The sequence below is a fragment of the Tursiops truncatus genome, chromosome 5, assembly GCF_011762595.2.
Source record: "Tursiops truncatus isolate mTurTru1 chromosome 5, mTurTru1.mat.Y, whole genome shotgun sequence".
Lineage (NCBI taxonomy): Eukaryota > Metazoa > Chordata > Mammalia > Artiodactyla > Delphinidae > Tursiops > Tursiops truncatus.
The window spans coordinates 115,522,109-115,544,409 of record NC_047038.1 but is presented as its reverse complement, the minus strand read 5'-3'; the positions used below and the strand labels follow the sequence as shown (position 1 = coordinate 115,544,409).

Genomic DNA, 22,301 nt, shown 5'->3' with positions numbered 1-22,301 from the left:
CAGCAAAGATCAATAAATTAAAAGCTGGTTCTTTGAGAAGATAAGCAAAATTGATAAACCATTAGGTAGACTCATCAAGAAAGAAAGGGAGAAGGCTCAAATCAGTAGAATTAGAAATGAAACAGGGGAAGTAACAACTGACACTGCAGAAATACAAAAGATCATGAGAGACTACTACAAGCAGCTATATGCCAATGAAATGGACAACCTGGAAGAAACGGACACATTCTTAGAAAAACACAACTTTCCGAGACTGAACCAGGAAGAAATAGAAAATATGAACAGATCAATCACAAGCACTCAAATTGAGACTGTGATTTAAAATCTTCCAACAAACAAAAGCCTAGGACCAGATGGCTTCACAGGCAAATTCTATCAAACATTTAGAGAAGAGCTAACAACTATCCTTCTCAAACTCTTCCAAAATATAGCAGAGGGAGGAACACTCCCAAACTCATTCTAGGAGGCCACCATCACCCTGATACCAAAACCAGACAAAGATGTCCCAAAAATGAAACCTACAGGCTAATATCACTGATGAACATAGATGCAAAAATCCTCAACAAAATACTAGCAAACATAATCCAACAGCACATTAAAAGGATCATACACCATGATCAAGTGGGGTTTATCCCAGGAATGCAAGGATTCTTCAACGAACGCAAATCAATCAATGTGATACACCATATTAACAAACTGAAGGAGAAAAACCATATGGTCATCTCAATAGATGCAGAGAAAGCTTTCGACAAAATTCAACACCCATTTATGATAAAAGCTCTCCAGAAGGTAGGCATAGAGGGAACTTACCTCAACATAATAAAGGCCATATATAACAAACCCACAGCCAACATCGTTCTCAATGGTGAAAAACTGAAAGCATTTCCACTAAGATCAGGAATAAGACAAGGTTGCCCACTCTCACCACTATTATTCAACATAGTTTTGGAAGTTTTAGCCACAGCAATCAGAGAAGAAAAAGAAATAACAGGAATCCAAATCAGAAAAGAAGAAGTAAAACTGTCACTGTCTGCAGATGACATGATACTATACATAGAGAATCCTAAAGATGCTACCAGAAAACTACTAGAACTAATCAATGAACTTGCTAAAATAGTAGGATATAAAATTATTGCACAGAAATCTCTTTCCTTTCTATACACTAATGATGAAAAATCTGAAAGAGAAATTAAGGAAACACTCCCATTTACCATTGCAACAAAAAGAATAAAATACCTAGGAATAAACCTACCTAAGGAGACAAAAGACCCGTATGCAGAAAACTATAAGACACTGATGAAAGAAATCAAAAATGATACAAAAAGATGGAGAGATATACCATGTTCTTGGGTTGGAAGAATCAACATTGCAAAAATGACTCTACTACCCAAAGCAATCTACAGATTCAGTGCAATCCCTATCAAACTACCAATGGCATTTTTCACAGAACTAGAACAAAAAATTTCACAATTTACATGGAAACAGAAAAGACCCAGAATAGCCAAAGCAATCTTGAGAAAGAAAAAAGGAGCTGGAGGAATCAGGCTCCCTGACTTCAGACTATACAACAAAGGTACAGTAATCCAGACAGTATGGTATGGGCACAAAAACAGAAATACAGATCAATGGAACAGGATAGAAAGTTCAGACATAAACCCATGCACATATGGTCACCTTATTTTTGATAAAGGAGCCAAGAATATACAATGGAAAAAGACAGCCACTTCAATAAGTGGTCCTGGGAAAACTGGACAGCTACATGTAAAAGAATGAAATAAGAACACTCCCTAACACGATCCCCCAAAATAAACTCAAAATGGATTAAAGACATAAATATAAGGCCAGACACTATCAAACTCTTAGAGGAAAACATAGGCAGCATACTCTATGACATAAATCACACCAAGATCCTTTTCGACCCACCTCCTAGAGAAATGGAAATAAAAACAAAAATAAACAAATGGGACCTAATGAAACTTAAAACCCTTTGCACAGTAAAGGAAACCATAAACAAGACAAAAAGATGACCCTCAGAATGGGAGAAAATATTTGCAAATGAAGCAACTGACAAAGGATTAATCTCCAAAATTTACAAAGAGCTCATGCAGCTCAATATCAAAAAAACAAACAACCCAATCCAAAAATGGGCAGAAGACCTAAAAAGACACTTCTCCAAAGAAGATATACACATTACCAACAAACACATGAAAGGATGCTCAACATCACCAATCATTAGAGAAATGCAAATCAAAATTACAATGAGGTATCACTTCACAACCAGTCAGAATGGCCATCATTAAATATCTACAAACAATAAATATTGGTGAGGCTGTGGAGAAAAGGGAACCCTCTTGCACTGTTGGTGGGAATGTAAATTCATACAGCCACTATGGAGAACAGTATGGAGGTTCCTTAAAAAAACAAAAATAGAACTACCATATGACCCAGCATTCCCACTACTGGGCATATACACTTAGAGAACCATATTTCAAAAAGAGTCATGTACCCCAATGTTCATTGCAGCTCTATTTACAATAGCCAGGACATGAAAGCAACCTAAGTGTCCATCCACAGATGAATGGATAAAGAAGATATGGCACATATACACAATGGAATATTACTCAGCCATATAAAGAAATGAAATTGAGTTATTTGCAGTGAGGTGGATGGACCTAGAATCTGTTATACAGAGTGAAGTAAGTCAGAAAGAGAAAAACAAATACCGTATGCTAACACATATATATGGAATCTTAAAAAAAAAAACAAAAAACCTGGTCATGAAGAACCTAGGGGAAGGACAGGAATAAAGATACAGACATAGAGAATGGACTTGAGGACACAGGGAGGGGGAAGGGTAAGCTGGGACGATGTGAGAGAGTGGCATGGACATATATACACTGCTAAATGTAAAGTAGATAGCTAGTGGGAAGCAGCCACAAAGCACAGGGAGATCAGCTCCGCGTTTTGTGATCACCTAGAGGGGTGGGATAGTGAGGGTGGGAGGGAGATGCAAGAGGGAGAAGATATGGGGATATATGTATATGTATAGCTGATTCACTTTGTTATAAAGCAGAAACTAACACACCATTGTAAAGCAACTGTACTCCAATAAAGGTGTTTAAAAAAATAATGAAAAAAAATGATCCACCAACGTCCACGTTATAATGAACTTTCCCCATAATTACTAATGCAAAGTAGTTTTGTTTATATTATTAACCTTCTGAGTAATTAACAAACTGAAAATTCATAAGTATTCTGGCTGCCAAAGAATCTCTCTGTACTTAATTTCACTTTGGCTTTAAAAGTATTTTATTTGAAATAAAATATAAAAGCAGCAGTAAAATTTTCTAACTATAAAATCACACGGACGTGTGCTTATGCCACTGTAATATTTTGAAGCAAGATAACTGTGTAATAAAAAGACCTAAGTACGCTGCTACCTAAGATATTTCAAACTAAGTATCAGAATACAGTTCAGTGAACAAATTGCTAGTGAATAGATGACAGGTAGAGTTTTATGACAGCTTTTGGTAACAAATATTAAGATATTTCCTGCTTTATTAAAACCTAGTTTCTTATTGTGAATAACTAAGTATCTCAACTTATTTCTTTATAGTACTTATGGATGAGCTCCAAATACATTCTTTATTCTCTAATTTTGCACTGCTCAAATACGTGCTTAATTTTGTGGGAAAAAGGACGGCAGAACTGAACAATGGCACAAAACAAAACAAAAAACAAAGTGTAAAACACAGTTCTATAGGCTTATGCCCCAACATTTTCACATAAATATTGCAATAACTATATTCAATAATTTGCTCCTTAGTTTATATCACTTTTTATTACCTGTAAAATTTATATTCTATCAGACATATATATATATGCATAAATATAAAATATATAAATATATACACACACACATATATATGTGAGAGATATAGCTGATGTAGCTTATAAATCAGAAAACTAAATCTTTATTAAAGTCTTTTACATGGTTAAGAATTCTACAAAATTTCTGTTGGACTCAATTGAGATTTCTAATTATAAGTTCCTTATTTTTGACTTTTGATATTTTCTAGTGGCACTGAAATTAATGTCCTAGCATAAGCAGCAGGACACACTTGAGTGCAATCAGGGCAGCGAGGCAGGTGTCGGCCAGGCCACCTTGGCAATCAGTTTTCTTGGCGCAGACAATCTCAAAATCACTCTCACATTCCCACACTGTGCTTTATTCTTCCATTGACCTCTATGTCTGACCTCTCCCAAAGAATTATAATCAAGAAATTATTATTGTTGCTTTTCTTTGTAACTTGCATACTTACAATCAGGAGGCATCTTTTCCATAAATACCGTGTAATATTCTTTTAGAAGTTCAAAATTTTCCTGATTAATACTTTCTTGCAAAGAGACATCTCCAAACCTAAACATAGAACAAAGAGAATAGTTACGGGTTATAAAAGAGCACCCGAAAGTTACTTTTTTTAATCTTTCTTTTTTAAATAGGTGGCAATAGTTTTGTAAGGAAGGAGTCTCTGTTTTCTAAGCAACATTGTGCAAAGGTGATTTCAACTATATTCCAGTCTCCACTGGCCCTGACTCCACCAATCCCTATTGACACACCAAAATATTCTCACAGTCATCAAATGTGAACCTGAATGAAATATGAAATCTAAAACACCAACCCCGTGCCTCTGCATAATTGATACTCAGTTAATGTTAGTCTCCCTACCTCTGCAGGGCTATATCTCTAAAGACCTAAAAACTCTTCCTTCTCTCTTTTTATCCCTCCTATATTCCACTTCACCAATGACAGCTTGTGGAGAGGTCCATAGGACCAGGACTGAACATTGGGCTGCATACAGTCTTAAACACACTGTCAACTGCTGTAGGCACATGTAGAGTACTCCAGTCTCCCAGGGACTGGTTCACTTCTGTGGCCCTTTCTTTCTGCCCACACCATGAAGGATGCCAGCCTCTGTACTGGTGCTCTTCTGCCACCTTCTTCAGGCAAAACTTTCTACCTGTATATCACTGACCTTGTGTTTTCTTTAAGCCCTTCTCAGGTTTAAACTTAAAATCCTCTTGTCTCTCTATAAAAGGATGCCATGCAAATGGCTTCCAACATGTATCCTCATCCAAATATCTCCATTCAAATCTGTATTTCTAGATGTCAACTGAAAATTTCAAAGTGAATTAACCCACACCACTTCAAATGCAACCTAACCAAAAACTGAAACCACCTCCTCCTTTTGTTTAGAAATAGGCGTGTTTCTAATAATCTGACATTAATTCAGGTTCAAAATCTAGGCACCCTTTTGGATTTCCTTGGTTTTCCGCACTCCATCCACTATTCACTGATATATTCACATCTCCGGTGTCCTTTCCTTCTTTTTCTTTACCACTGTCATTTTAGGTATTTAGTAATATTCAGTCTCGACTGGATATAAAGCCTCCCAAATATGAGAAGTGCTATGCCTCCAGGTTCCCTCCCTTCCAATCTATCCCTTACATCATGGTCAGATCATTCATTCATTCAACAAATATTTATTTAACATCAGCCATGTGCCAGATGCTGCATAGGCAATGAATGAAATGTTGGAGAAGTTAGTCTACCACCCGTTTCATCATATCTGCTCACTAAACTTCACTGCACCTCCTCTCTGTGTAAGAACAAAGTCCAGTCTCTTTAGTTTAGCATCTAATGTCTCCACAAAGGCCTCCGAAACCCTTTGTTTGTGGGAATGGAATTACACCCTTCTACTTTACCAGCAGGATTTTGATGCCTTTGGGACTTTTCACATGCTATTCCTCCTCTGACTAGGAAGCCTTACTTTCCTTATCAGCTTGATTAATTCTGATTTGTCCTTCAAAGCCCTGTGGAAGGTGTATATATACTATGAAACCTTCCTGATGAAATGTTCTCCCATCTGTGAATCACTTTCTTTCCTCCATGAATCCTGTCCCTCCTACATCTTTGCTTACTGTATGAGTCAAACTGTGGTGTATCATTTGTTGAACTGTCTTCCTTACTGGATGGTGGGTCCTTTCAGGATGGGGATCATGTAAGTTCTTCTTGTTACACTGCCTGCTCCCTGTGTCCCACAGCTTGGCAGAGTAATGCCTGGTGCAGAGTCAATGTTCAAAAACGTTACTGAGTTAAACTTGGAGGACAGGAATACGAACCCAGGAAAATCTACAGGAGAGTTAGCCTGAACTCTGAAATACACTCTTCTACCTTTTTCAGACATTATAAACACCTGGTATTTAAAAAATGTTATCCTTGTTGGAGTAATACTAGTGTTACAGACTAAATGTTGTGTCCCCCCAAAGATCATATGTTGAAGCCCTAACCCCCAGTGTGGATGTGTTTGAAGATGGAACCTCTGAAGAAGTCATTAAGATTATGAGGGTGGGGCCCTGAACCAGTGGGATTAGTGTCCTTGTGAAGAGAGTCATCAAAGAGCTGGTTCTCTCTCTCTACACACACAAAGAAGAGGTCATGTGAGCACACAGCAAGAAAGCTGAAGACAATTCTCACCAGAAACCAAATTGGCCAGAACCTGGGACTTCTCAGCCTCTAAAACTGAGAAATAAATTTCTGTTGTTTAAGCCACACAACCTGTGGTAGTTTGTTATGGTAGCCCAAGCAGATTAATTAGTACTTACTTATTTAAAAATGGATATACATTACATAAGTTTTGGCTATGGGTACATATATAGTAACATATTATACCTGGATTACATAGCATACCTAACATGTGAATGTTGATGGAAAAAGCTCAAAATTCAGAATCAGAAAAATAAAGCTCAGAGAACAAAGTGATTTGCTCAAAGTAGTAGTTGGTTGATATCCGAGGGCCAGCCTTCCTGCTTCCCTTTGTGTTTCTATTTTGCAGTTGTGTCTCTTTTTCAAATCCTATGTATCTTAAACAGCATCCAGGTATGAAAAAATACATTTTTTTTTTTTGCGGTACGTGGGCCTCTCACTGTTGTGGCCTCTCCCGTTGTGGAGCACAGGCTCCAGACGCACAGGCTCAGTGGCCATGGCTCATGGGCCCAGCCGCTCTGTGGCATGTGGGATCTTCCTGGACCAGGGCACGAACCCATGTCCCCTGCATCGGCAGGCAGACTCTCAACCACTGCGCCACCAGGGAAGCCAGAAAAAATACATTTTTATAGGCAAGACAGATGAGAGAGAAGGGGAGGGGCATTTAAAAAAAAATAAAGTGACTAACATCTAAAATAGTAACAATGACATGTAAATTAACCTAATCTAGAAGGCTTGAAAATACAATGCTAAGTATTCCTTGAAAAGTCTGTAAATGGAGAGTCTCACATGTCTCTCAAGACTGCACTCACAGGTCTTAACTTAGTAATTTAAACTCCAAACACTCTGTACTCTAGTGTACCAAAGAAGAGACAATTAATTTAGAGTGCTGTTTCCCCCCCCAATTGTTCATTAATATCATTTACCTCCCAAATTGTATAATTTATGTTCATAAATATCATTCTCCTCAACCTGTGAATTTGCTGTGAGACAACATATAAAGATGACTGGAATATAATCTGATCTTACATAATTATTTACAAAAGTGCTTAATTATTGAAGAATCAACTTTTTGTACAATACAGTGAAAAAAATTATATTCTGATTTAAGCATACTATAAGACAAGAGACTAATAGCTTCCACACAGTTTGAGATTAAACATGTAATACAAAACTGGCATGGAATTTTGTAACTGGTAAGTGAGAATTATGAAAATCTATGTTGTCCAGAAAACCTTTTGGATGAAAGGGAGAGACGGAGAAATCGTTGAAAATAGTAGCTAAAAACAGGCACCTTCACCATCATTGAAATGCAAGACGGCTATAAATGTAGTGGTAGTCTTAGTTTAGTAAAAAACATTAATAAAGGATTAAAACATACATAACAAGTCATGGCAAAGAATATGCCAGCTACCTATGGGGGAAGGAAACATTTAGAGAGTGAATTATTGACAAGGAAGCATTTTAAAATACTCTTCAAAAGTTTTGCTTTGGGGGAAATTTTCCAGCTAGGCTTTACAGCAAGACACTAACTTCTGGGCTTCCCTGGTGGTGCAGTGGTTGAGAGTCCATCTGCTGATGCAGGGGACACGGGCTCGTGCCCTGGTCTGGGAAGATCTCACATGCCGCGGAGCGGCTGGGCCCGTGAGCCATGGCCGCTGAGCCTGCGCGTCCGGAGCCTGTGCTCCGCAACAGGAGAGGCCACAGCGGTGAGGGGCCTGCGTACCGCAAAAAAAAAAAAAAAAAAAAGACACTAACTTCTTTCTCTGAGAAGTTTTAGAGAATCTTTTAAAAATGTGTTCTGTGAATCTTAACTCTTACCCACGTTTTCGATAATCTCTACATGGGAATCATGTAAGATGCAAAAGTAATTCCTTTGTCTGCTCAAAGCGTTTTTGACAGTTGCTTATGCGATCACATACAATCATCTGTCATCTAACTGAGAAAATTATTATGAAAAGATGTGTTGTCATCCTCCAATAACAATTATTTTAGTAAATAAAATTTTAAAATTATTTAAATAAATAAATTTTAAAAATTAAAAAGTTTTTTGAATAAATTAAAAAAAATATTTTAGTAAATAAAATAAAAGGAAAAAATAGCGTGTTTTATTAGGTCCAGAAAATTTGGACACAACTAGCAGAGTTTACAATGTTGAAATATATGTAAGCACAAAAAAATTCTAAAATTTGATACATACATGTAGGTATTTGGAAACATGAAGAAAGTTAATCCATGTGAATATTTTGGTATTGACACCAATATTTTCCTTGTTATTTTGCCATATTTAAATTTGATGTGGGCCAGGAATCCTTAAATATGAATAATTCTGCTTGCCATATCAAATAACTTTGTACTGACGAAAAGGAAAATGTTACCCATGAATCTAATTTCTATGTACAGGAACGCGTGGAATTATTTAGCATATCCATAACAATTATACAAAAAAATCAAGTACCGACCTTATATCTGAAGCTTACCTCTCAGCAAGAGTTTGCTGTTCATTGATTCCAACATTAAAAAGTACTGGATACACATGAAGCAATTGTCCTTCTTTAATCTGTAGAGGCAGGGACTCAAACATTCTGCCTGGAAGCTTCACCTCCACCACATAATGTTCACTGGAGAAAGAGGAGGGCAAAGAGAAGCAGCCTTGCTTTTTTTCATTCAATGTTACTTTAGATTCATATGAAAGAAACAATAAAACAGTTGGAATATAGCAGTGATTTAGGTTTTGGGCTTCTATCTGCTTATTTTCTTTTATTAATTCATTTGATAATCATTTCATTCACTTCACTGTTAAATTACTTGGCATAAAGAGTCATTTACATTTATCTCCATTACTCTGAGGTTTTATAGGAAAGGAAGAATATTTAGTGCATCTTTGTATAAAAGGGCCATGTGCATAAGAGCTTCAATATTTGTTTTCTTGATTTAATTATTTAAAAACCCAGTCTCAAGAATAAGAAAAGCAATTTAATGATGGATTTTTTAATATAGCGAAACTAATGAACCAAATCATTTATACATTTTTTAGCATGGCCTAATTGTTATTATAGATGAACCTCCGTTTGTGATGACCTGATGGAAATGTAATGGTTTCATTATTTAAGATGTAACCTTTCGGCTTTCCTGATCATTTTGCAACATTAACATATCACCAGAGCATTTTTTCTTTGGAAATTTCCATTAAAAATTACCCCTAATGTTTAGTGTTGAAAATCCAAATTAGGATCCACAAAATAGGGTCAATAAGAATAGCTGCTTGTAGATTATGAAACTTGATATCTTCTGATCCAGTGTGAATTGATTAAAGAAATGTCAAGTTTCATCTGGAATTTAGGAAAATCCATGTGCTTCCTGAACTATATAGAGTGCTGGTGTTGTAATATGTGTATGGGGTAATGAAGAACAGGACAATTAGAGAGTCTCTGTGAAAATCTTTTCAGTTTCTCTAGTATGATAATACTGCTACGTACTCTGGATACTTGACAGTGAGACTTGTTTCTTACCTCAGCTTTGAACTAGAGAATCTGGAAATACCATCAATCCAGCAAGCAGGGATGTTAGCACTACCCTCAGAGGATGGACACTTTATTTTTCTTTCCTAAATTGCTCTCAGTGTCCTTTACAATAGCCTGGCTAACAGAAGGCTGATGTTTATTTCAAAATTTTCAGGAATATGAGAAGATTCAATGAGCCAAGCCTGCATTTAAAGATTTCTCTGAAGGTAAAACATTATACACATTCTTTATGATAACTTTTTTTTAATTGAAGTATAGCTGATATACAATGTTGTGTTTCAGGTGTACAGCAAAGTGATTATTCTTTTTCAGATTTTTTCCATTATAGGTTATTACAAGATACTGAATAGTTCCCTGTGCTATACAGTAGGTCAATGTTATTTATATAGTAGTGTGTATCTGTTAATTCCATACTCCCAATTTACCCCCCACCCCTTTCCCGTTTGGTAATCGTAAGGTTGTTTTCTATGTCTGTGAGTCTATTTCTGTTTTGTAAATAAGTTCATTTGTATCATTTTTTTTGATTCCACATATAAGTGATATTATGTGATATTTGTCTTTGTCTGACTTACTTCACTTAGTATGATCATTTCTACGTCCATCCATGTTGCTGCAAATAGCATTATTTCATTCTTTTTTATGGCTAATATTCCATTGTATATATGTATCACATCTTCCTTATTCATTCATCTGTCAATGGGCATTTAGGTTGCTTCCATGTCTTGGTTGTTGTAAATAGTGCTGCTGTGAACATTGGGGTGCATGTATTTTTTTGAATTAGGGGTTTCATTTTTTTCCAGAGATATGCTCAGGAGTGGGCTTGCTGGATCATATGATAACTCTACTTTCAGTTTTTTAAGGAACCTCCATACTGTTCTCCATAGTGGCTGCACCAATTTATATTCCCACCAACAGTGTAGGAGGGTTCCCTTTTCTCCACACCCTCTCTAGCATTTATTATTTGTAGACTTTTTGATGAAGGCCATTCTGACTGGTTGTGAGGTGATACCTCATTGCAGTTTTGATCTACATCTCTCTAATAATTAGCAATGCTGAGCATCTTTTCATGTACCTGTTGGCCATCTGTATGTCTTCTCTGGAGAAATGTCTATTTAGGTCTACTGCCCATTTTTTGATTGTTTTTTTTTTTTGATATTGAGCTGTACGAACTGTATATTTTGGAAATTAATCCCTTAGCAGTTTCATCATTTGCAAATATTTTCTCCCATTCTGTTTGTTGTCTTTTTGTTTTGTTTATGGTTTCCTTTGCTGTGCAAAAGCCTTTAAGTTTAATTAGGTCCCATTTGTTTATTTTTGCTTTTGTTTTCATTACTCTAAGGGACGGATCCAAAAATATATTGCAATTTATGTCAACAGTGTTCTGCCCTATGTTTTCCTCTAGGAGTTTTATAGTATCCAGTCTTACATTTAGGTCTTTAATCCATTTTGAGTTTATTTTTGTAAACTCAACGAATGTTCTAATTTCATTCGTTTACATGCAGCTGCCCAATTTTCCCAGCACCACTTATTAAACAGACTATCTTTTCTCCATTCTATATTCTTGCCTCCTTTGTAGTAGTTGTAATGACCATAAGTCTGTAGGTTTATTTCTGGACTTTCTATATAACATTTTGTCATCTTTATTAAAATATAATTGACATAGGGCTTCCCTGGTGGCGCAGTGGTTGAGAGTCCGCTGGCCGATGCAGGGGACACGGGTTCGTGCCCCGGTCCGGGAAGATCCCACGTGCCGCGGAGCGGCTGGGCCCGTGAGCCATGGCCGCCGAGCCTGAGCATCCGGAGCCTGTGCTCCGCAACGGGAGGGGCCACAACAGTGAGAGGCCCGCGTACCGCAAAATAAATAAATAAATAAATAAATTAATTAATTAATAATAATAATTAAGAAAAATGGTGGTATGTGCCCCTGACATAGCAATATACCTTTTCTAAAATTTTGCTGCTTTTAATACCAGGAATTTAATACCAAGTCATCTCAAGAATTATGACACTATTAACCAAATGATTCCAGCAAAAGTAAAAACATCCAGACCTTTAGATTAGATAGTAATAAAGAGAAAATTTTTTTCTCATGCCTGCTATTATTTTGAATTTCTCATATTTCATAGGGGAGCCTTACCCTACTTACCTCATTTTAGTACAATTTACGAACATTCATGAGACTTTTATGAGTTTTTCAAGATCTTCCCCTGTCATGTCACCTACATTTATTTTTCACCAAAAAGGCAAAGAGAACAAAAGAAACATTTCCAAACCAAACCTTAATTCTCCTTGGCTCCTTTGTCAGGGGTTAATTAAAAATATCTAACAAAGCTTGGTCTTAGGAAATGAACACCACTTACCGCCTTCCTGTTATAACTGGCAAGACATCATTGGATGTGGCTTCAGTTATTTTAAAAGCGACTTTCTTCAAATCTGAAATACCAACAGCCATGTCCTCCAGCATTCCAATTTCCTCACCTAAACAAGGGCAAAGGAGCTTAGTTACAAACATACTATTTGAAGAAAGTCACTTTGTACTCCACCTTCCTGCTGGAATTTGTTCTAACAGTTTAGTGAATGAGTTTCTGAAGGCAGCGAATCCATTCTCAATACGTTTTCCTGAGTCTGAAGGTTTTCATCAGTGAAACAAGAACCATTTAAATAGACTCCAGCTGTCCACATACCCTTTGAGGGAAGGAAAGAGGAATGCCTTTGCTGGAAGGTTAGAGAGAAGTTTTAATCCTTCTATGGCACGAAGTATCATGCAGATCTCTTTCCCTTGGCAGGACTGACATTTGATTTCTAGAAATAATGGAGATGGCTGAAAGGTCACTGACCCAAGCTCATGCTAGTTTTATATCTTAATACACTGACAAATAAAACCTAAGAAGGAGGTAATTAAATAAGATTCTAGATCAGTCCTGCACAACAGAAATATAACGTGAGCCACATATATAATTTTAAATTTCCTGGTAATCATCTTTTCAAAGAGTAAAATTTTAAAAGGTGAAATTAACTTTAATAATCTGTTTTCCTTTAGCCTGATAGTTCCAAAATAACATTTCAGCTGTAAATCAATATACTATGATTAATTATTCATTAATTATTAATATAAAACTCTTTTTTCACTAGTCTTTGAAACCTGATGTGCACGTGAGTACTTATTGATTTGGACTAGATACATTTCAAGTGTTCAATTGCCACACCAACCTATGTATTGAACAGGGCAGCTCTAGACAGTACAGAGTTGGGACTTTAAAAATCCAGTCATTGAAACTAGGTTGGCAAAAGCCTTTATTTAAAAAGCCTCAGCCTGTGAAATAATCTATAATCCCATTTTCAAAACATAATGAGAAAAAAAAATGTCATGAAGAACCTAGGGGTAAGACAGGAATAAAGACACAGACCTACTAGAGAACGGACTTGAGGATATGGGGAGGGGGAAGGGTGAGCTGTGACAAAGCGCGAGAGAGGCATGGACATAGGTACACTGCCAAACGTGGGGTAGATAGCTGGTGGGAAGCAGCCGCCTGGCACAGGGAGATCAGCTCGGTGCTTTGTGACCGCCTGGAGGGGTGGGATAGGGAGGGTGGGAGGGAGGGAGATGCAAGAGGGAAGAGATACGGGAACATATGTATATGTATAGCTGATTCACTTTGTTGTGAAGCAGAAGCTAACGCACCATTGTGAAGCAATTATACTCCAATAAAGATGTTAAAAAAATAAAATAAAATAAAATAAAATAAAATAAATCTTGAAGACTAAAAAAACAAAAAACAAAAAACATAATGAGAGTAGAAGCACAGTGACAGGGAAAATGAATACAAAGAACTAAAAATTACATTCTTTCTCTAATGCTTGATGCAAGAAAGGTTTACTACTCATTTTTATATTTAGCTGAAGAATCTATGGATCACATATCTTTATGAATAGCAATATTATTTTAACATGGACTAAAGCAATACTTACTATATGTACTTAGCAGTCCTTCATATTGTACTATCAATCCCACCGTGTGAAGCTGCTCAAGGAAGCCAGGGTCATACAAACTTGTGTGCAATTTGATGATAAAACCACAGACCAATCCAGCAAGCTAAAAAAAAATCATTGAAGAGATTACTGGGGTCAGCAAACTTTAATTTAAAAATATATGTCTTTGAGACATCACAGACATAATTAGAAATGTTCAAGTATATGTAACAAAATTATAACTATTTATATATCCATTTTGAAATGCGTTGACTGCATTTACTCTAGTATGGCTTGGGGAAGGCAGCATTGTGAAATGGGAACGACCACGGACTCGGAATCTGCAAATCCTGTCCCTCCCATTTCTAAGCAGTAAAACCATAAAAAGTTATTTAACACTTGCAAATCTTTCTGTTCTTATTTTTTTGCACACGGAAAATAGAGATAATAGTTCTCATTTTGCAGAGTCGTTGAAAGGACACAATGGAGAAATGTGTATAAGGCAGAGCATGATGCCTGACACTTAGCTCCGTTTGCTACTGGGTCATGCATGAAATAGGGGGGACAAGAGATATTTTGGGTAAAACATGCCCTTTGTCTGGAAGGTTTAGAAGGAGAGGCTTCTGTCTCTTTCCTTCCACGTGTCTGTCTATAAAACTCAATCATGGTGGTGGAGGCAGGAGGGGAGAAGGAACACAGCCATTGTGATGGAGGCCAACCTTGGTGTCATGGGCTAGGGTTGGGTGTAGGCAAAGGAGGTGGTCCTGTCAAACTTCCCATTCAAGACTATGGCCTGGTGAACTTATTTTATAAACACCAAAAAGAGATCATTATGAAGTCCCGTCCTGGGATTCATGAGGGAGCTGTATAAATAAGGGGTTGCAAACAGATCCCTTTTGCCGGTCCTGGCTGCCATCCACACTGTGCACGGTGTGGACAGCCCACGGCATAATATGAGGACAGGATGGGGGACCCTTTCCTTCACAGACTCTCTGCCCTGTGAAACAGCATGGACATTTCAGAGACTTGGCCACCTCTTTGCTGAAATAAATACTTCAGGTCTCAGACACTGTTTCCATTCGGCTTGTATTTATTATGCGTAAGAAAAACTGGGTACTAAACTTAAAAAAAAGAATCCCTTTAAAACGAAAACTGCCAAAGGACCTATGGTATAGCACAGGAAACTCTGCTCAAAATTATGTAACAACCTCAATGGGAAAAGAATTTGCAAAAGAATAGATATATGTGTATGTATAACTGAATCACTTTGCTGCACACCTGAAACTATCACAACATTGTAATCAACTATATGTCAATATAAAATAAAAGGATTCAGGAAAAAAGAAAACTGTCAAAAAAAGATATCTATCTTCACCAAGGATACTATTTGACAACCCATCACTGTGCTGGGCTCACAAGATCAAGAGGCACCTACTGCTTGGCTGAAGACGACGTCTCTTCTTAGCGTCAGCATCAAACATTGGGGAAGGCTGTAGGCCAGCTCCTGAAGGAGCACGAACGTCAGGGACTGCTTGGCTCGATTCACCACTTCTCCCATGCAGTCCTTCAGGGTGAGGATGAGGGGGTACAACTGTTCATACCAGTCCTCTGCGGGGTGGATGGGGCATAAGAACAGTGGGATAGATGAAGGAAGGTCTTGGAAGATAGAACCAATTTGTTTATTTTTTCAGTGAAGTTCTACACATTATTAAGGAGTCACAAAGATTAGATTTAAAGATCTCCAATTCCAATCTCTCCTCTGAACTCCAGGTGTCTATTACCAGCCACCCACTTGGGAGTATCTAGCTCATCTATAGTAGAAGTCTTCTCTTCTCTACTCATCTCTAATCTGTGCATTGCCTGTATCTTAGCGGATGGTACCACCAAACTCTTCCTATGCTGGAAACAATTTCTTGGACTTCATCTACAGTCTCCACATTTACTGGGTCATTAAATCAGTTCTACCACCATAGTAAGCCATCAAACACTCATCTTCCCCCTTGCCCTCTCCCATCATCATTCATCCATCTCCTTCGGACCACTTTCTATTCCGCTCCATAACTGACCCCTCTTCCTCCAGTCATATTCTACTCGAATCCTTTCTCAACAGAGTTGCTAGAGGGGGCTTTCTAATCAGTTTGAATCCCATCACTCACTCTTTCACTTCCTTAACTTAAACTATTTTAAACACACCAAAACATTCAGAACGAAGTCCCAAAGCATGACAGACCCTGCATTATCTGACCTCTGCCTACATGTTCAGTCTCATCTCTCAGAACTTTTTCACTTGAAGCCTTGAGTCCAGGTGAGCTGAACAACACGGATTTCCCCAAACCTGCTGTCTCTCATCTCAGTGTCTTTGCAAATCCTATCTCCAATCCTGGAGCACATACGTATCTTCCTGACAAACACTTTTATCTTCTCTGCAGACTCAACAGGGTTTCTCTCTTCCAGGAAGTCTTCTTGATTTTCCCCTTAATCCCCTCCTCCCCCCATCCCTGTTTACTAAAAGTTTGCATCACAGCTCCTTGCTCTTACTGTTCTAGAGCGATCCATGCTGTTCTGCAAGAAAGGAAGCTCACTGAGGGTGAGAAATTTCTGCTTTAATCACTGAATCTCCAGAAGCTAGCATAGCAGATATTCAGTTTTTAATTGAATGAGTAAAGTTATAATAAATATAACAAAAGTCTTTTAAGATATAGACATGTAAGAGAAAATCAAGTTTTTGACAATATTTGGAATTCGAATAGCTTTCCTTCAAATCAGGATACAAAACTGAAACCATCTGTGCTTTTTGTATGTCTAGAAATTTAACATGTTTCAATTATATAATTATGACTTTGGCATGTGAAATAGAAACAAGTTATATCCTATTGCAGTTTATTTGGAAATCAAACCCCTGACAAATGTCAAACATTATAAATTCCAGACTGTGTGCTATTCCATTAATATATAAATAAATTAACAGTAGTGGGAAAAACACAAATATGATTTAAAAGAAACAAGCGAATGCTGAAAAATTAATTATGAATCAAGATCTAAAATGGTATGACCGGGCTTCCCTGGTGACGCAGTGGTTTAGAGTCCACCTGCCGATGCAGGGGACACGGGTTCGTACCCCGGTCCGGGAAGATCCCACATGCCACGGAGCGGCTGGGCCCGTGAGCCATGGCTGCTGAGCCTGCACGTCCGGAGCATGTGCTCCGCAACGGGAGAGGCCACAGTGAGAGGCCCGCGTACCGCAGAAAGAAAGAAAATAATAATAATAAATTAAAAAAATAAAATAAAATAAAATAAAATGGTATGACCTTCTCAGTTTACAAAAGTGAATGATGTGAAAGGTCAATAATCAGTTAAAACCTTGGAAGAGTTATAGGTAGTGATGAAAAGAATCATAATCATTATTGTACCATATCTACTGTCACTTACTTATTTTATGTTGTGGTGAAATAGATTAGATGAAATAAACCAAAATGGGTGAAAGGATAATTAATGGCCCCAACTCAATAAAAAGATGTGTTCCTGTTAATACTCCATGTAAATGCTTATGTGATGCTATAATGCAAAATACATTAGGAATATTAGGAGTTCTTATTTTAAAATATTGTAGAATTAAGTGTTATGAGAGGAATAAAAAAAACTAGAGAAAGGGGAATTCAATGAAGGCCTATTAAATCTGTAATCGTTTAATAAAGGAATCACTGTGGGCAGCCTAGGATGAAATACGAACCGTGGTTCAAGTACAACAGGCATTCGGTGACTATTGATTTTTATGTCATTAGTAGCTGTAAAAAGGGCAAATGGAGGTACATTAGACTTATTTTCAGAATAAAAGACACATCAGTAGACACCAAGAAGGAATATTCGATATTCCTATTGTTTTCATATTTACATTCTTTTATCTCCCATTCTCTCCTACTCTCTAATTATTGTTCTCAATATGGATGTGCACACACACACAGACACACACACACACACAGAGAAAACGAATATCTCAATAAATTGACCCAGATGTAGATCTTAAAAGATAACAGACTGAAAACCTATTTTGTTTTGTGCTGAGGTCTGCAGAGATCTACTGAAGAATTCTCCAACATAAGATAAAGCCTTGCGCAGTAGGTGGCGCTGTTTTACCAGGCTGAAGTAGAACTAACTTGGTCACTTACTCCATTCAGGTAACTGATTTATATACTCTTTTATATATTTGCACAGTTCCCAAACAGCAGGTACATGTTGTATGGGCACTTTGCATCCTACTCTCCTGTGTCAAGTGGTCAATAACCTGGCCAAAAGTGTAATAGGCTCTTTCTATTAGAAAATGGAAAATTAACTTTTTTCCCTTGGAAGATACTAAGTGACAGCTCAAATTAAATATAGCTGATGGTTTTCTTGAAGATCTTTAAAAGAGGAATCTTCACAGATTTCTTCATTAGCATCAGGATAATTTCTTTACTCACTTCTAAACCTATCTTCACACTTATCTAACCATTTGACTCAATCAGAAATTACAATGACATTAAAAAAGAGACAGAGAGATCACCTGATTTCTAGTCCTTCTAGAATAAAACTAAGGACCTGGAAAAATAAATAAATACACTGAAATTCTAAATCTAGGAGTGTTGTTAGGTATTTGTCTGACACTAGCAATATTCCAGTGTCTCTGTTTATTGTAATTATATATACTTTTTTATGGCTAAAAGTTAAGGAAAATGACAATATAAGAAAACATTAATGATGAATGAGAAAATTACAAGTTGGTGAGCAAGGTAGAATGGCTTAAAGATATTAATAAGCTTCCTATAAAGAAGCATACTTGAGAAAGCTAAAATTACATTTTTTTTTTCTAGAAAAAAAGCAATTTAAGTTCAGCAGATAAAGGAAAACCTCACTGGCAAATGCAAATTGTGATAGCTTCAGGTTTTGTTCCCTGTTAATATTCACTCAGTGTAAATCTCAGGTTCTGAAATAAACACAACGGGGTGTGATAGGCCAAAGAAAGGCCAAAGTAGTCAGTTCATAAACAGCCTTTTTGCTCCAATGAGCATTCCAAATCACTCTCACAAAAGCAAAAGAAATGCTTTAGTTTTCTCTTTAAAAATATTTTTGGGGGCTTCCCTGGTGGCGCAGCAGTTAAGAATCCGCCTGCCAATGCAAGGGACAGAGGTTCAAGCCCTGGTCCAGGAAGATCCCACATGCCGTGGAGCAACTAAGCCCATGCACCACAACTACTGAGCCTGCACTCTAGAGCCCACGAGCCACAACTACTGAAGCCCGCATGTCTAGAGCCCGTGCTCCACAACAAGAGAAGCCACCGCAGTGAGAAGCGCGCACACCGCAACAAAGAGTAGCCCCCGCTCACTGCAACTAGAGAGAAAGCCCGCGTGCGGCAACGAAGTCCCAATGCAGCCAAAAATAAATAAGTTAAAATATATATATTTTTTGGGTAACAACAAAAAAAGCTGTAACTCCTGATGGTCCTGAGACCACTGTCAAATCCCTCTCAGCTTCCTGTCCCTCCATACTTACAATCTACATGGGGTTTATTTTGCCCTGAGGGGAAAACCATTTTCTGGGAGGGATAAAGATGGTGTTCGTTCTGCATTTTCTAGTCTAAGGAAGAAATCTTGAAATGCACACATCCACTCTTCTGAGTTTAGTTTCCTCACGTTTCAACTGAGATTTTACTCACACACACACACACACACACACACACACACACACACACTCCTGATATACCCAAGGACGCAGGGTAGCTCAGGGCTCACCACAATATAGTCACCGCACCTACACCTCTCACAGAAGCTAACTGGCCCAGCAGGCACATAAGTGCCCACATCGTTGATTCTATCCCCTGGGCTCCTTTTAGTGACAGAGGAAAATACGAAGAGAATGTTTTAGCGTCTCTATAAAAACTTGCTGAAACTCCTTAACCCTGAGACCAAGAAGCAGTCTTTCCTCAGGAAAGCATTAAAAAGCGTGTGGCTTTGCTGAGCTTATCCTGAGCTTTGTGAAGTGTGTTGGAAGGCATCCAAGCAGAGCCTGTTTTCCAGCTTCTCTAACGTATTCAAGTGAATTCACTGAAGGATTCAAAGAACGACTGCCGGGCACCCCCCTCACCTCCTCCACACACCATCTATTTCCTGTACAGGTTGTTCACGTCCTCTGAGCTCAATGGCTCTTAGGTTGCTCAGGAGAAAAAAAAAAGAGCCGAATACCAACCAATGGTAGCAGAGCGTAATGCTCTCTTTCCAATTTCCGAGCCATTTTCTTCTCAGGTGCTTGGTCTCTTTCTCTCATTTAAGATAATGAACTTCACTTCAAGGAAGCTTGTAGCCATTGTTATTTTTGTTATCACCACTTTTTAGACATGGGGGTGGGGGGAAGAAAAGCTCACAGCTTGCATGCCCATTAAACTTTATGCAAGGAGATAAGAGAAGAAATGAGCCTGGCTCTTAGGATTCGCCTAAGTTAAGAAGATGATGAACTGTGAAGTCATTAGAATGGCCTTTAAGGAGGGTGATAAAATGTTCAAGGTTCTGAGAGGAACAGAGACCCATCCCACAGCTGACAGGGTTTTTATAGGATGCCCAAACCTCAGGTAGCACAGAACTGGCAGTGAGTTCAAGGCTGAGGGCTGGGAGTGGGTATATCATATCCCTGCCCATAGAGTCCTTGTTGGTTTTGAAGAGCTTATGTCCTCCGTCAACCCTGAGATGGCTACCTATGTGTCCCTCTGTCTTTTGGGTACAATTTTACAATGTGAACATCAGCACTGAGGGGTCAACTAATAATAAGTCTTCCTCTCCAGATACCTTCTAGCAGGACTCCTTTGTATACTACACATGGCCAACTTTGGTCATAGACTCTAGACACCCGGCCATAGGAGGCCACCAACTATCAGCCGTATCTCTGAGACAGAGGACACAGAAATGAGGCTGATCCAGACAACAGACGAGTAACCAGGGAAAGAAAAGCACCTGCTGAGGCTGCGCTGCCTAGAGTGACTTCCTTGGCCACTCAGAATGACCTCCTCCAAGTCTTCCTAACTCCTTGCCCACCTTTACAATCTGGTCCAGGAATTTAAAAAATACCTGTATTTATCTTTCTTTAAAAAATGCTAACCTGTCTTCCTTATATCAATTTCCCCTCTTTTTTCACTGCCATCGTGAGAAATACATTCGTCCTTCAGTATCCATGGAGGATTGGTTCCAGGAACTCTTGCAAATACCAAAAACCAAGGATGCTCAAGTCCCTTCTATAAAATGGCATAGTACCATCATCCCTCCGTATCCGCGGGGTCCACATCTGGGGATTCAACCAACTGTGGATGAGGAACCTGCAGATACAGAGGGCCGACTGTATCCGACAAATAGAGCCTCTTCAATGTGAGGTCCTATGGTTGATACTAATATTAAAACTCATGGCCCCTACCATCACGGAGCTTAAAATACAGAACCCATAAACTAACTGGAGGAGGTCAGAAGTGGGACTGGAGGGGAGCAGGGAAGGGGCTGAGATGACTTTAAGCACGTGGAAAAGGCAGGAATAAAGGGGAAGTAAGTGTTGAGCCTGAAGCCGTAGGAAAAACCAATGGAAAACCAGGTGGGCAGTCACCATGGTAGACATAGGGAATGGAATAAGTAGGCGTGGGGAGAGAAGAAGGAAAGTGCAGAGTATGGGTGAGCAGAGAGCCAAAAGCTAAGAAGCAAGGCCAAATCTAGAAATAATGGGTATCAGGTAGGGCAAGGTTAATGATAAGCCTGGAAGGAAGATCACATATAAATGTTGTACCTTCCTTTGCACCTAGTAGGAGCAGTTTTAAAGGCTCCAAGGGTATTCACACAAAAGACAAACGTGTATCTTCAAATGTTATCATCGTCGTGTCCAGTGAGCTATGATCCAAGGTAAGTGACTGACCTTGGCACCTTCCAGTTGTATGAGAAATGAGTGGACTGCTCAACTCGACACACTGCTAGGAGAAGAACAAAGGCAACTCTTCTCATGTCAAGGGAACATTATTTGTTTAAGTCCTGCCAGTCTGAGAACAATGTCATAAAACTTTCCAGTCTTGCTCTTAGAAAAACAGCAAAGGAAATGCATCAACTGATATCCCGCTTAAACTTCTCATTTCGCAGCACAAAGTTGAAAGCCTTAAGTAAATTCTGCTAAGACAGTTTCCAGGAACTAAATCCATTAATCAAACAAGTTCTGCATTGGTTGCAGCACAAAAGTTTTGAATCAGAGTTTACAGTGGACCAGGA

General features: G+C 38.3%; 1 protein-coding gene across 14 annotated transcripts in view; it reads right to left on the bottom strand.

The window, feature by feature from the left end:
• The window catches only part of INPP4B (inositol polyphosphate-4-phosphatase type II B), a 717,274-nt gene that overhangs the window by 72,340 nt on the left and 622,633 nt on the right, over positions 1-22,301 (bottom strand). For all 14 annotated transcript variants that reach the window (XM_073805532.1, XM_073805533.1, XM_033857340.2 and 11 more), the window contains 5 exons: positions 15,476-15,648; positions 14,041-14,164; positions 12,432-12,549; positions 9,028-9,168; positions 4,323-4,420 (listed from right to left, as the gene is read on the bottom strand). In XM_073805532.1, the coding sequence (XP_073661633.1) occupies positions 4,323-4,420; positions 9,028-9,168; positions 12,432-12,549; positions 14,041-14,164; positions 15,476-15,648 (654 nt within the window). The remainder of the gene's footprint in view (positions 1-4,322; positions 4,421-9,027; positions 9,169-12,431; positions 12,550-14,040; positions 14,165-15,475; positions 15,649-22,301) is intronic.